Raw genomic sequence first — 13,611 nt, 5'->3', positions numbered from 1 at the left:
TACTGGTATGATTTAAAATGTTTTCAGCAAATAACTGCTTCTTGGATGAATTGCTGGCATCTCAGAAATCTCATCATTGGCGTTTTGCATGTTAAAACGCCAATGGTGTTTTAAATGTTAAAACATACTGTGTCCATATTAAGGCCCATCAGGGAAGTTTTGGTAACTGAAATTTAGGTCCTAAATGAGGTTTTGCTCCACTAAGACACAGCATGACATTTTGCAAGGTGATAAAAATACTGTCTCATTCTTCATGACTAAAAAGTTTTCATTCCTTGTTAAATATATAATTCCTTGTTAAAGTTGTAATTCTTGTTAAATGGCATCTTATATCACAATGTCTTTAAACTCATGCATAAGATTTAAAAAAGAGAAAATAACAACAAAATCACAGATTTTCATCAACTACATTTCAATAAAATTAATACGTCTAGGCCGGGCGCGGTGGCTCACGCCTGTAATCCTAGCACTTTGGGAGGCCGAGACGGGCGGATCACGAGGTCAGGAGATCGAGACCAGCCTGACTAACACGGTGAAACCCTGTCTCTACCAAAAAAAATACAAAAAACTAGCCGGGCGAGGTGGCGGGCGCCTGTAGTCCCAGCTACTCGGTAGGCTTCGGTCTGAGAATGGCGTGAACCCGGGAGGCGGAGCTTGCAGTGAGCTGAGATCCGGCCACTGCACTCCAGCCTGGGTGACAGAGCGAGACTCTGTCTGAGAATGGCGTGAACCCGGGAGGCGGAGCTTGCAGTGAGCTGAGATCCGGCCACTGCACTCCAGCCTGGGTGACAGAGCGAGACTCTGTCTCAAAAAAAAAAAAAAAAAAAAAAAAATTAATACGTCTAGGTAAAGCTCCAGTGTTTCTTATAATAGTAAATAACAAGAAGTCTTTTAAATATATAAAGTCAACCCTCTGTATCTGTGGATTCAACTGAGGACTGAAAATATTTTTACAAAATCGATGGTGGTGTGCAACATGTATAGACTTTTTTTCCTTATCATCTTCCCCTAAATACAGTGTAACAACTATTTACACTGCATTTGCATTGTATTAGGTATTATGAGTAATCTAGAGATGATTTAAAGTATAAGGGAGGATATGCATAGGTTATATGCAAATACTATACCAGTTCATTTAAGGAACTTAAACACCCATGAATTTTGCTATCTGTGGAGGTCTTGGAACTAATACCCCACAGGGTCAGGAGAGTCAAGCTATTTTAATGGTTTAAAGTCTATCATTTCAACATAGATTTATATATTACAATAAAAGCTAGGATAAAGAATGCGATTTATCCACTAAATCTTTCAAAGTCCTCCCTAAATACACCTTTTGTTTGTTTAACGGAAACAACCCCAAAACTTTTTTGTCCTCTCTTCTACATATTTGATAACAGTCCAGGATAAGCAATCAGCTTTTACAAAATCCATGCTTCTAACAACACAAATATTTGCTTTTGTTGGTATCATACCTCTAATTTTACCTAACTTCATTTTCAACACAGCTCTCTTCTCAAAACAATTCATATACACAAGGCCTTTTAAAGGGAAAGCCACCTTTTCAAATGCAGGTGCCAACAAGGCTAAGAAACAATATAGACTTTAGCAAAGCAGAGCCATGGCCCTTTGCAACATTCCTCTGCAATTATAATTAAGAGGCAATGAATGCAGAAAATAAACTACCTATTAAGAAAGAATCTACCATAAAGCTCTACCTTACATGGTGACAATATAAGGCACATACAATTCCTTGAAAGCAGCCTGGTCTCATCAATTCTTAGATATGGAAAACCCACTAGTGTTATAAAGCATCATGTAATTAAGTTAATACAAGGGAAAGCATTTCTTAGTTATCGCTACTAAAGAAATCATTAAAGTAAAAATAAATAAATTCTAGTTTTCACTAGAAATGCAGATTCTATGAGGTTTCATGGGATGACCCTGTCCATAATAATTTCCAATATCACCTAAAATAGAAAAGACACAAACTAAACACTAACTTCCATCTATCTGCCTCTGCGTAAGAATTACCCAAATCAAATGTCTCTAACATCTACTACGTCATAACATCAAATACTTTAGTTATGCGCACACTGAAAATCCAGTGAAAAGCCCCAGGCCCCAGTAATTGGAGACTACAGTAGCAATTTCTGAGCAAGTGTATTTGGGAAAAAAAAAAACCAAAAAAACAGTAATTAACACTTGTTGAGTTTACGAGAAGGTACTATTCTAAGTACTTCACATATCTTTTAATCTTATCAATAAACTTATGATGTGGGTATTATTACATTATTCCTATTGTATAATAGTAAAGAACGATGAGAAACAGACAAGTCAGGTAATACTGCCTATGTCACATAGCTAGCAAGTGAAGGAGCTAGATTCAAACTCCGGCAAGGCAGCTCACAGCTAATGTTCTTAAGTAGTAACACGGAATGCCAAGGGCACTTATAGATTCACTAGAAATGGCAGGGTGAAGGCTGAAAAAAAACAAGACATAATATGAAATATAAATATTTTAAATAAAGGCTTCGGATCTTGGTTAATTTAAAGAAAACCAACACAAGAAACTATGTACCTAATATATCAGAGTAATTTACTTTTTACTAATAGGGTCCTCAAATTGTATACGAATATGCATAGCTTTCAACAAGTTTCTCTGTTGAAATTTAGGGACCCCAGTCCCACAAAGAATACACAAAGAACCTGAATGATACATGTATACAGGGCAGCCAAGCTACAGATAATTATTTGGTTAACCAAGAATTCTTCTGGCTGGGAGCGGTGGTTCACGCCTGAAATCTCAGCACTTTGGGAGGCTGAGGCGGGCAGATCACGAGGTCAAGAGACCAAGACCATGCTGACCAACACTGTGAAAACCCGTCTCCACTAAAAATACAAAAAATTAGCCGGGTGTGGTGGCGTGTGCCTGTAGTCTCAGCTACTCAGGAGGCTGAGGCAGGAGAATCACTTGAACCCTGGAGCTGAGATTGTGCCACTGCACTCCAGCCTGGGTGACAGAGAGACTCTGTATCAAAGAAAAAAAAAAAAAGAATTCTAAAATACAAAGGGGTTATAAAATAACCATCTCCAACTTTTTCCCACTAATTCTGTATCTCACAATTCTCTAGATGGCTACTTTGCAGGCATCCATTTTTTTTTTCTTTTTGAGATGGAGTTTCGCTCTTGTTGCCCAGGCTGGAGTGCAGTGACACGATCTTGGCTCACTGCCACCTCCGCTTCTGGGGTTCAAGCGATTCTCTGCCTCAGCCTCCCAAGTAACTGGGATTACAAGGGCCCCAACCACATCTGGCTAATTTTTGTGTTTTTAGTAGAGACGGGGTTTCTCCATATTTGCCAGGCTTGTCTCGAACTCTTGACCTCAGGTGATCTGCCCGCCTCGGCCTCCCAAAGTGCTGGAATTACAGACATGAGCCACTGTGCCCGGCCCACTTTTGCATAAAGCATAAAAAAGCTAACAAGTTTTAAGACCCTACAATTTTTATTCATCATTTACATGGTCAGTAATGTATTAATAATTTGGGCATTTTAAATGTTACTGATTTTCGTCAAAATACAGCTTGATTATCCCTAATCTGAAAATCTGAAATCCAAAACGTTCCAAAATCTGAACTTTTTGAGCACCAACTTAATGGTCAAGCAAATGTTAACTGGAGCATGTCAAATTTTTTATTTTCGAATTAGGGATGCTAACTGGTAAATAATTACAAATATTGTAAAACGTCACCAAATCTGAAATACTTCTGGTCCCAATAATTCAGATAAAGGATACTCAACCTTTACATAAAAATACTTTACCAATAAAATAAATATCCAGAAAAATCAGCTCAAGGTGGTTCCTTGAACACAACAAACTTTGTCAATGCAAAGAAATTACTGTAAAGAATTATTTATCTGCAAACTTTTACAAATTGCTCACTCTTCAAGAAGCTAACAGAATGGAAGTGTCTACTAAGGTCCACAATCTCTTATCCATATTCCTTAAAATTAGGTATGTTTCCAATTTTACACTTTTTCAGATTTTGTAGAGATATGGTACACCTGCCATATATTACGTAATAGCCTAGAGTTTGGGGGGCATGACATAATCAAACATAAATATTTCTGCAGCAAAAAAGTGTGAATATTTACAGTATTCACAGTGGAATAAAGATCATAAATAGCGTCACATTGATTCAGGTTAAGATTTTGATTCCAAATGAGTTACCAAAATTTTTTTCAATTTTCAGCTCATTTTGGATTTCGGAACTGTGAAATGTACCTTTAGACCCAAAGATAAGTTGACTGCAAAAAAAGACTCAGAAAAAAACAAGAAGAAAGAAAAAAGTGTATTATTTTCGTCTTCCAGACTACGTAGCCCACTATCCATTTTTTACACATATTAACACATCTTTAATACATATTTCAAGGAAGTCACTTATCCTTGAGACATTTGGAGCCTTGGCGTCCATAATACCATTTTCTTGGATTTTACTCCTAGCCCAAGGCCACTCCATCATCAACCTTTAAAGATCAAGGGTTTTCAGTGCATCCATTCATTTAATAAATCAAGAGCCTACCATGTGCCAAGCAGGTATTGTTCTAAGTGTTTGGGTTCATCAGTGAACAATAGTTAAGTCCTGGGACCAGCTGTCTGTCTATGCTGTATCTTTTCAGTCTCAATACTTCACCTGATATAAACTGAGAAATCCCAAATTTCTATGTCTAGACTCTCCTCTCTGGATTATAAACTCACAGAGGTTAACTCTCTTCTCAGTCTTTTCACTTGAATTCAATAAGGATCCCAAATACAAGATGTTCAAAACAGCTCTTTATTAGTACTCCCAACCTTAGTGAGTAAGTACCACATACCACCTAACTGCTCAATCCAGAAACTTAGCTTTATTCTCTACCACCATCCCCCAGCTCCAACTCCATTTCTAATCCATCAAAAAGTTCTATTGGTTTGAGGCCCAAATCTCTCTTAAATGTGTCTATTTCTATCTAAAATGCAACCATTACATTTTATATGAACTAATATGCGTTCAATTCTTGCTTCCAGCCTATAGTCCACAACTCCTTACCAATTATTTGAAGAGAAATAATTGCATTGTACTTGAAAAACTTTCAATGGCTTTCCACCTCTGGGTAAAGTCAAATTTCTTACCACACAGTTTTGTGCAGTCCCACCTTTTACTGCCCAACATGGGACTCCACATTTTCCTCATCTTCCTTCCCATTAAGTGCACCAAGTTCTATTAATAACTATCTGGCTTTACTATTTGTAATACCTTATGTAGTAACTCTTTTTAAGGCTTGCCCATTCTCTTCCTTCAGGCCTTCCCTTTTCTGATTACCCTATTAAAGGTCCCCTCTCTTCTACTTTTTTTTTTTTTTTTTGAGACAGAGTCTTGCTCTTGCCACCTAGGCTGGAGTGCAATGGCATGATCTCGGCTCACGGCAACCTCTCCGCCTCCCAGGTTCAAGCGATTTTCCTGCCTCAGCCTCCCAAGTAGCTGGGATTACAGGCACCCGTCACCATGCCCGGCTAACCTTTTTTTGTATTTTTAGTAGAGACATGGTTTCACCATGTTGGCCAGGCTGGTCTCGAACTCCTGACCTCATGATCTGCCACCTCGGCCTCCCAAACTGCTAGGATTACAGGTGTGAGCCACTGCACCCGGCCCTCCTCTTACTTTATACCTGCAGTCTTTTATTTCCTTCTTAGGACTTGAGCAATCTTTTGTCTATCTGGCACACAGTAGGAACTTTAAGCCTATTTGATATGTCTGAACCCAAAGCTGGCTTAACGAACAAGTAACTATAAGCAGACTGCTACTGAAATACAGAGGAATAAGGCTTACTCATCAGTACAAAAAAAATTCTTAGACTTATCTGAATTCTTCCAAGTTTAAATTTATTAACATTCCCTAAGAGATGCCTTCTCCAATCCCAAGTGTTTTCCTTTAAGGACTTGTCAACAGAAGCATTTAAAGTTTTTGTTAAGGATTTTTGTTTGTTTGGTAGCAGAGGAAACTCTTTGAAAAGGAGAAAAGAAAAATAAAGATTCCAGATGTTGATCTCTCCTTGGACATTAAAACTAGAGTCAATGTGGAAAAGGAAAAGTGGTAGACTGCACCAAACAGAAATGTGAATCTGTTTTCATCTAAACAATACAAAAAATGCCAAAATGCCACCCATCCTACCTAAATGTAGTCCAGAGGAGTTCCAAGAATTAGAGGGAACGTTATATGAAAGTGTTCTAATGAGGAATTGGCTGGGCGCAGTGGCTCACGCCTGTAATCCCAACACTTCGGGAGGCTGAGGCGGGTGGATCAACCTAGGTCAGGAGTCCGAGACCAGCCTGGCCAACGTGGTACAACCCCGTATTTACTAAAAAATACAAAAATTAGCCAGGCGTGGTGGCATGTGCCTGTAATAATCTCAGCTACTGGGGAGGCCGAGGCAGGAGATTTGCTTGAACCTGGGAGTGGGGTGGAGGTTGCAGTGAGCCGGGATCACGCCACTGCACTCCAGCCTGGGCAACAAGAGCAAAATTCCATCTCAAAAAAAAAAAAAAAAAAAAAAAAAAGGTATAAGGAATTAATCATTTATTCAACCCCAATTTAAAAAAAAAAAAAAAAAAAAAAAAAGGTATAAGGAATTAATCATTTATTCTTCACAATTTAAAAAAAAAAAAAAAAAAGCTACGTTTTTAAATGTAGTTGGCAAAGATACAGACACAAGCAAAACAGACAGACTGTCCTAATGAAGCTTATGTTACAGTGAGGAGAAAGACAAAAGTTATATGGTACAACCGCAAGGAAGAAAAATAAGGCAGTAACAGGGACTTAGGTAATAGGAGAAAACATCTCTGATAAGGTAAAATTTGAAAGAAAAGAGAGGCAAAAGATTTCTGGGGGAAAGACAAGTACAGGAAAATTTCAGTCTTATTTAGTCACATTTTATTGTGCAATTAGTATTATTGGTATTTATGAACTGCTGCTGTAATTAATTTAGCACTTATTTGCCTCCAAAGAAATGATTACCTATTTCACGGATAATAAAGATTTATACTACAGCTAAGAATCTATGCAGTTGTATTAAAGGTTATTCGGCAAAAGACTTTGGACCACTCCTAAATACAAGTCTAAGAAAATCTGACAACCGTTGACTGCCAAGTAGAATTTCTATAATTTGCTAAAGGAGGAGTACATTGGGAGGTATCATCTTGGTAATTTTTTTTTTTTTTTTTTGAGACCGAGTTTCGCTCTTGTTGCCCAGGCCGGAGTGCAGTGGCACTATCTCGGCTCACTGTAACCTCTACTTCCTGGATTCAAGCCATTCTCCTGCCTCAGCCTCCCGAGTAGCTGGGATTACTGGTGCCTGCTACCACACCCGGCTAGTTTTTGTATTTTTAGTAGAGACGGGGTTTCGCCATGTTGGCCAGGCTCTTCTCGAACTCCTGACCTCGGGTGATTCGCCTGCCTCGGCCTCCCAAAGTGCTGAGATTATAGGCTTCAGCCACCACACCTGGCCTAATCTTGACAACTTTTATGTTTATATAGTTTTATCTGTATACAGTCTTCGAGTGTTTTTTTCTGGACCACTTGTCTCCAAATCTGATTATGCATCCCTCTCAGAGTAGTAAAAACTAAAACACAGAGCAATTTGTGTATAGTTACATAAATTAGGTATATAAACCCTATTATACTGCATACACCATAAAAACAGGCACTAAATATATTTGGCCTCAAGATTAATTCAAAACAAAGTATAGTTAAACATGTCTAGATAAAGTATTAAAAATGTGAGTACTATAACTAGAGCCTAACACAGCTTGGCTGCTAATTATATTTAAGTAGAGAAAAATCACATCGTTTTAAGGCCCAGAAAGGATCTTAGTGACTATCTAATTCGCTGTATCATTTTACAGATTGTTGATGATGATCTAGTGTATAAAGAATGAACATGATTTAGAAGTATGTTTTTGGGAATTTGGAGGCATGGGTCAATAGCTACAGTCAGAGAAGTAATAACTTCTCTTACTTTTCTTCAAAGGTTTAAGGATACCTAATCCATCAATGTCTGAAGATTCCCTTGGGACCAACATTTCAGTGACCTAAACGGTCACCTGAAGATTACATAATGTGTGCAGAGAACAATATGTAGATCTTTAAAAGTTCTTTCATTAAGATGCAAACAGCCTCAGTGGCAGACATTCTGTGTGGCCAAGAGGCTCAGTGTGCCTAACAGCCCCAGGAAGACTAAAGGTAGGATTCCTATGGTTATAGAATTTGCTACTTCCCTCCTTTTCTTTTTCACTCACTTTCTTCCTTCTACTTCCTTTACCAAGAAGTTAAAACCATCTAACCTAGGCTAGCAGATAATTCAGACCCTATTACTACAGATATAACCCATTCCCAATCCAATTCATGTTATATACCTTAAAGTCACATAGGTACAGAAGCTCCTTTCCTTGCATTCTTTTCTCACAATAAAAAAAGAATTAGTATTGCCGCTTTTATAAGTTGACAAAACAGTGTTCTCTGGTAATAAAAATGTAAGTTTTTGGATGAGGTCGGCACGCTATCACATATTAATAATTAGCATAATACCTATAAAATTTAATAATCTCTGCAAAATATTTTAACTCCCTCCCACAAAAATTCAGATTATGTGAAATATAAGCAACTACGAACTCCACTTTAAAAAAAAAAGTGAGTCACAGACAAAAGACAAAATAACCCACCAGAGATTTCCAAACTATCAGCTATTCACTTGGTTGCTGGCCATCAGGTAAAGCAGGTGAACGGGCTACAATAAAGTATTATATTAAGTCACAATCACAAGACAAATATTTCCACTCTACTTATCAAGCTTGCATCCTTCCCCGGGGACCAGTGCCTGCTCCCATTCACACAACAAAGATTATCACAAATGGACCCAGGACAAGAGAGCTGTTCAGAAACTGCTACTCAAGTGTACCCTCCTGGTTCTAGGGTTCCACTGTGGTGACAAGAAATTACAAGCAGCTTCCTTCATTAGAGCCCATCACTACCAACAGCAACTGACAGCTTCCAGAAGAACCTCAGTACCACTTTCCCTACCCAAAACCTTTCCTCTTTACTCCAACCCTTGACAAGGATAAATCTCTAAACTTCATAAACAAGGTAATTCTACAAATTAATTTACACACAGGGTTACTTCCTTTCCAATTTGATTAGGGAATACAAGGCAAGAATAACCCAAAATATGCAATGTAAATCATGTTGAAATTAAAATGTATTTCCATCTCCACCCCTCCACGATGGCATAATTTCAAATCAATTTATATAACACATATCTGGTCCTCTGAAAAATCATTTTTTAAAAGTAGGGCTGTTATTATTCTGTCCTAGCTATCGCAGATCAGACAATTCAGATTTATTCTGTAAGATTTCAGATTTTCTCCAAATGACACAGGTCGTTATTTTATATGTAAGAGTCATTAAAAGATTAATCCTTTTTAACTAAAAAGAGATAGTACGGCCATTTACAAGTTAAAGGCAGATTTATTCTAAGCTGGTGCTCTAGGGTCTTACCTCTCTAAGATACTGTGATTTACAATACACCAAATGCAGGAAACAGCTTCCAAAATTTGTATTGCTTCATACAAATCAGGACTTTCAGGTCAAGGAGCCTAGGATAGGTTCTCTATTAAATTTTGGAATCCCTTTTCTCAAGAGTAACCTACTAGAAACTATTTACCAAGCCTTTGTGAAATCTGTAAAACAGGTTACTACTCCATTCAGCAAGGAAACAGGATTCGAAGATTTAATATTACTGCTCATACTCCAAATTATAGAATGCTTAAAATTATCTGACTTTTGTAATTCACTACACGGTGAGCTCAAATTTACCTTATTAGAATATTTAGTACTTCTGCACTTCTCCCACTTCTCAAAGTTTTCCCACACCAGGATGCCCACCACCTAGGAACAGCCTTTGCAAGATACCAGTGCTCTCTAAATCCCCAAAGCAGGGTCGATTTCCCGATCGAACAAAGAGCAACAAAGAAGTGGGTGGTAACCACCTCTCTCAGAGGCGAGCCAGGACCCATCGAGTGTGATCTACAACACAAGCAGGAGCAGTTCCACATCTCCCTACCACCTCTTACTTCCTGCGAAGGCTTTCTGCCTGAAACTGGAAAATCCGAACTATTATTGAGGAAGTGGAGCCCTTCCATTTGAATCCTGAGAAAGAGGCGCTCAAAGAATCCAGCGAACAAAGGAGAGGGTTGGAGCCCACGCAAAACATGGGTGTGATAAAGCCACACGCCGGACTTGAGCCCCCACCCTCAGTAACTACTCTCCAGCGTCCACCCGGGAGGAGGGGTCCGGGGAAAGACTGGAAGCCGAGGAAGGAGAAGACGCTCCGGCCAGACCCAACGCAGGGGAGGGGAGGCGAGCTGGCGAGGAGGGGGGAAGGGGACGGGAGGGGCGGAGCTCTCGCGGCCGCGGGGCTTTGTGTAGAGTCAAGGCCGGGGTAAAAATTTTGCCTCGCGGGGGACGGGTCGAGGGGATAGAAAGCCTACGTCGGGCACCCCAAACCTGCGCTGCCACGAATGGTGGGAGGGAGAGAGGAGAGAATGGGCCGCCCCCTTCCCCGCCACCACCAAGGCGGGGTAGGCCGGCGCCGTCCCCAGCAGCGGCCACCTTCGAGGCTGCGGACGGCACGGACGAAGGGGGAGAGGCAGGAGACAAGCGGGGCGGCCCCCCGATTCCCGCCCGCAGGAGCCGCGGGTGCTGCGCGAGGAAGACGGTCTCGTTCTAACCGCGCCGGGCCGGGAACGGGTTAAGATGCGGCCAAATGTCGGTCCCTCCTCCTTCCCACCCCTCAGCTCCGGCGCCCACTCGCGACGGCGTCCACGGAACCCAGCGCCCGGCCCGCGCGCCCACCCGGACACCGGCCCCGCAGCTCACCGTCGTAGTAGTAGCAGACTTTTTTTTTGCCGCCTCCTTGACTGTACGCCATGGACTCCCGGGCCACCGCCGCCTCCGGGCTCCTCCTCCTGCTGCTGCTGCCGCTGCTGCCGCCGCGGCTCGGCCGGGAGAGAAAAGGGCTAAGGGAAACGTGGGGGCGGTAGTCCCGCGGGGAAGGGCAGGTCGGTGGGAGGAGAGGAGGGGGCGCCGGGAAGGCTGAGGTGCCGAAAGCTCGGAACCGGGGGTGGCAGCGGCACCAACTAGCGACACTGGAGAGGGGAGGGGGCCACCAAACCACCTCCGGAGGCCGCAGGGAGGTGGGCGCGCCCACTGCGGCCTCCGCGGGGGAGGAAGGGGCACGGCTGGAGAAGGAGTCCGCTTCGGGCTCGAGATTAGAGGCCCTCTGAGGGTGAACAACCTGCGCGAGGCGGCGCCATACACAGTCTTAAAATGAGGAAGAAGACAAGCTTTCGCTGCGCAAGTAGATCCAGGGAGCTTGCAGCCGGGTGAACGTTCGCCCCCCCTCAGGTCTACGCGCAGTGGTTGCGCCCCTCCCCGAGCCTGCGCAGTCGGCGCCTCGTAGCCTTGGCGGTCTGGACCCCTTGTCGGCGTCCCACGCTGCTCCCCTCCCCCACTGCCGCGAAGCTCCCGCCCGAGCCGACCACGTGCCGGGAGCCCGGCGGGGAGAGCCCACTCCCGCGCCCCTTCCGGGCCCACGACCGCGCCGGGCTGCGGCCCATCGCCCCAGTGCCTGGTAGCCTAGTTTTCTCGTTTGTCGTTTGTTCATTTATTTATTATTATTATTGTTTTGGCCCGTAATGGGTATGAGGTATAAAGGGACCTATCACTGCTGTTAAGGGGAGAGGGTACCGCTTGGATTTTAATAAGCATTTGTGGAGCTCATTTATAAGATACAGTTCTAAGCACTTAAATTTATATTTCATTGATAATCTATTTATAATAATCTCATTTAAGGCTCCCAACAACTCTAGGTGGTAAGTGGTAATTGTACTCCTTCATTATAGATGGAGACAGATTAAGGAACTTGTTCTTACTGCTAACTGATATGTCTGGAGGTTTGAACTCATTCTGCAAACTCCACGCACCTTTGCTGTTCCACTCTGCAGCGATGCTGCTGCCTAGACACTGGAAGATTGGAGCAGAAAGACTTTCGAAACTCTTGGAAGTTATGAATATATGTGTTCCTGTGTTCAGTAAATACACATTTATCAAGCACCTACCTTAAGCCAGCCACCTTGCAGGTGAGGGCTAGAGGCTAACAGCCTGTTTCATAGCACCCATCCCGATTATATAATTTAAGATTCCCCCTCCCCCACAATACACCCCTCTAAAAAAAAAAAAAAAAAAAAAAAAAAAAAGCTGTATTGATGCTGGAATTTTAGAGCCACTACCAAAAATACCCTTTTTATTTTGCTGTTTTACTTCAAAATCCCGAAAGTGTTCATGCTTAAAGCAGCAATTTTTCCCAACCTCACCCCCAAGAGATTTAGAAAAAGTCCAGGGTGGCCCCTGCCCTCCCTCTGCCCCCTCCTCTGTATTTTTAACAAGACCCCAGGTGACTGATGAAGTTGCTAGAGAAATTACGGTGAGTGAAGCGCTGGCCTAGAGGTAAAGTTAATTGACCTTCTAAGTTGTGCTCTATCAAGTACAAAATCAACTTGGAAGATTCTGAGAACAGAATAAGTGAATTTAGTAGAAGTGAATGTTCTTTCCCAGGGCAAACACAATGAAGTCTGAAATGACACTTTGTTTCCTTTGGGAAGACTTCCCTGACCCCTCTCCAGCCAAGACTGTTCTCCATTCCATGTACCTTGTATGCTGTAGCTCAACACTTAACCGTGTTGCAGTTGCCCACAACTTGTCTGAATGTCCCACTATGAATAAAGTGTCATAAGTGAAGGGAACAGGTTTATCTTGCATATAATAGTTTCTCTAGTGTCTGTGACTTAGGGCAAGTCACTACAACTTTTTTTGAATTGCCTTATCTGTAAAATGGGGCAGTATTACTTAGAGAGTGGTATTGAGAATCTCAAATAAGAAAATTAATATGGAATACTTTTTAAAAATGAAGAACTATATGAATAAGGGATTATTAGGATTACTATAATAACAGTGACAATTACTAATTACTCTTTGCATCCACAGCACCTAACATTGAACTTGTAAGAAGAGCCTGGACATATCTTTTGACTGGCTGAGAAACTTATTTGTTATTTAATAATTTAAACCAATAGAAGCAAGTTGTATTACCTTTAGAAACTGGTGTGGGAGAAGGAGTTTTATCCAATGATAGGAGTCGGCCAAGAGAATTCTGTCTATAATCTCTACTATGTTAGCAGAGCTAAAAGTGGCATCAGTTATTGAAACCCATTGATAAGCTCCAAATTTCATTGACCACATTCTAACTTTTCTGTATCAAACCCTTTTAAATATGGAGTTTTAGACAGCATGCAGTAAAAGGAAACCAACTGAAAGCATGGATAATTCATAGGATGCATGCATAGTTAAGGACTGTCTTTTTCCTTAAATTGTTTTTCTTTAGTTTCTGCTCCATCTCTAGGTGCTTATTTTTTCAATCTTGAAGATATTTAGTGCGTTGAAATTGTCCAGTAAAATGATCTCTTAA

At 41.5% G+C, this 13,611-nt stretch overlaps 1 protein-coding gene across 2 annotated transcripts in view; it reads right to left on the bottom strand.

Moving 5' to 3' along the window:
- HDAC2 (histone deacetylase 2) overlaps positions 1-11,489 on the bottom strand; it is a 31,181-nt gene extending 19,692 nt beyond the window's left edge. Inside the window, exon 1 of one of the 2 annotated variants that reach the window (XM_011970599.1) lies at positions 10,965-11,489. In XM_011970599.1, coding sequence (XP_011825989.1) covers positions 10,965-11,016 — 52 coding nt within the window. In that variant the 5' untranslated portion in view covers positions 11,017-11,489. Of the gene's footprint in view, positions 1-10,592; positions 10,828-10,964 lie in introns of those variants that run through there. The other variant, XM_011970598.1, reaches the window with a different exon arrangement.
- Positions 11,490-13,611: the final 2,122 nt, after the last annotated feature.

The sequence above is a fragment of the Mandrillus leucophaeus genome, unplaced genomic scaffold, assembly GCF_000951045.1.
Source record: "Mandrillus leucophaeus isolate KB7577 unplaced genomic scaffold, Mleu.le_1.0 Scaffold96, whole genome shotgun sequence".
Taxonomy (NCBI): Eukaryota; Metazoa; Chordata; class Mammalia; order Primates; family Cercopithecidae; genus Mandrillus; species Mandrillus leucophaeus.
This window is presented reverse-complemented; position numbering and strand designations above follow the sequence as displayed.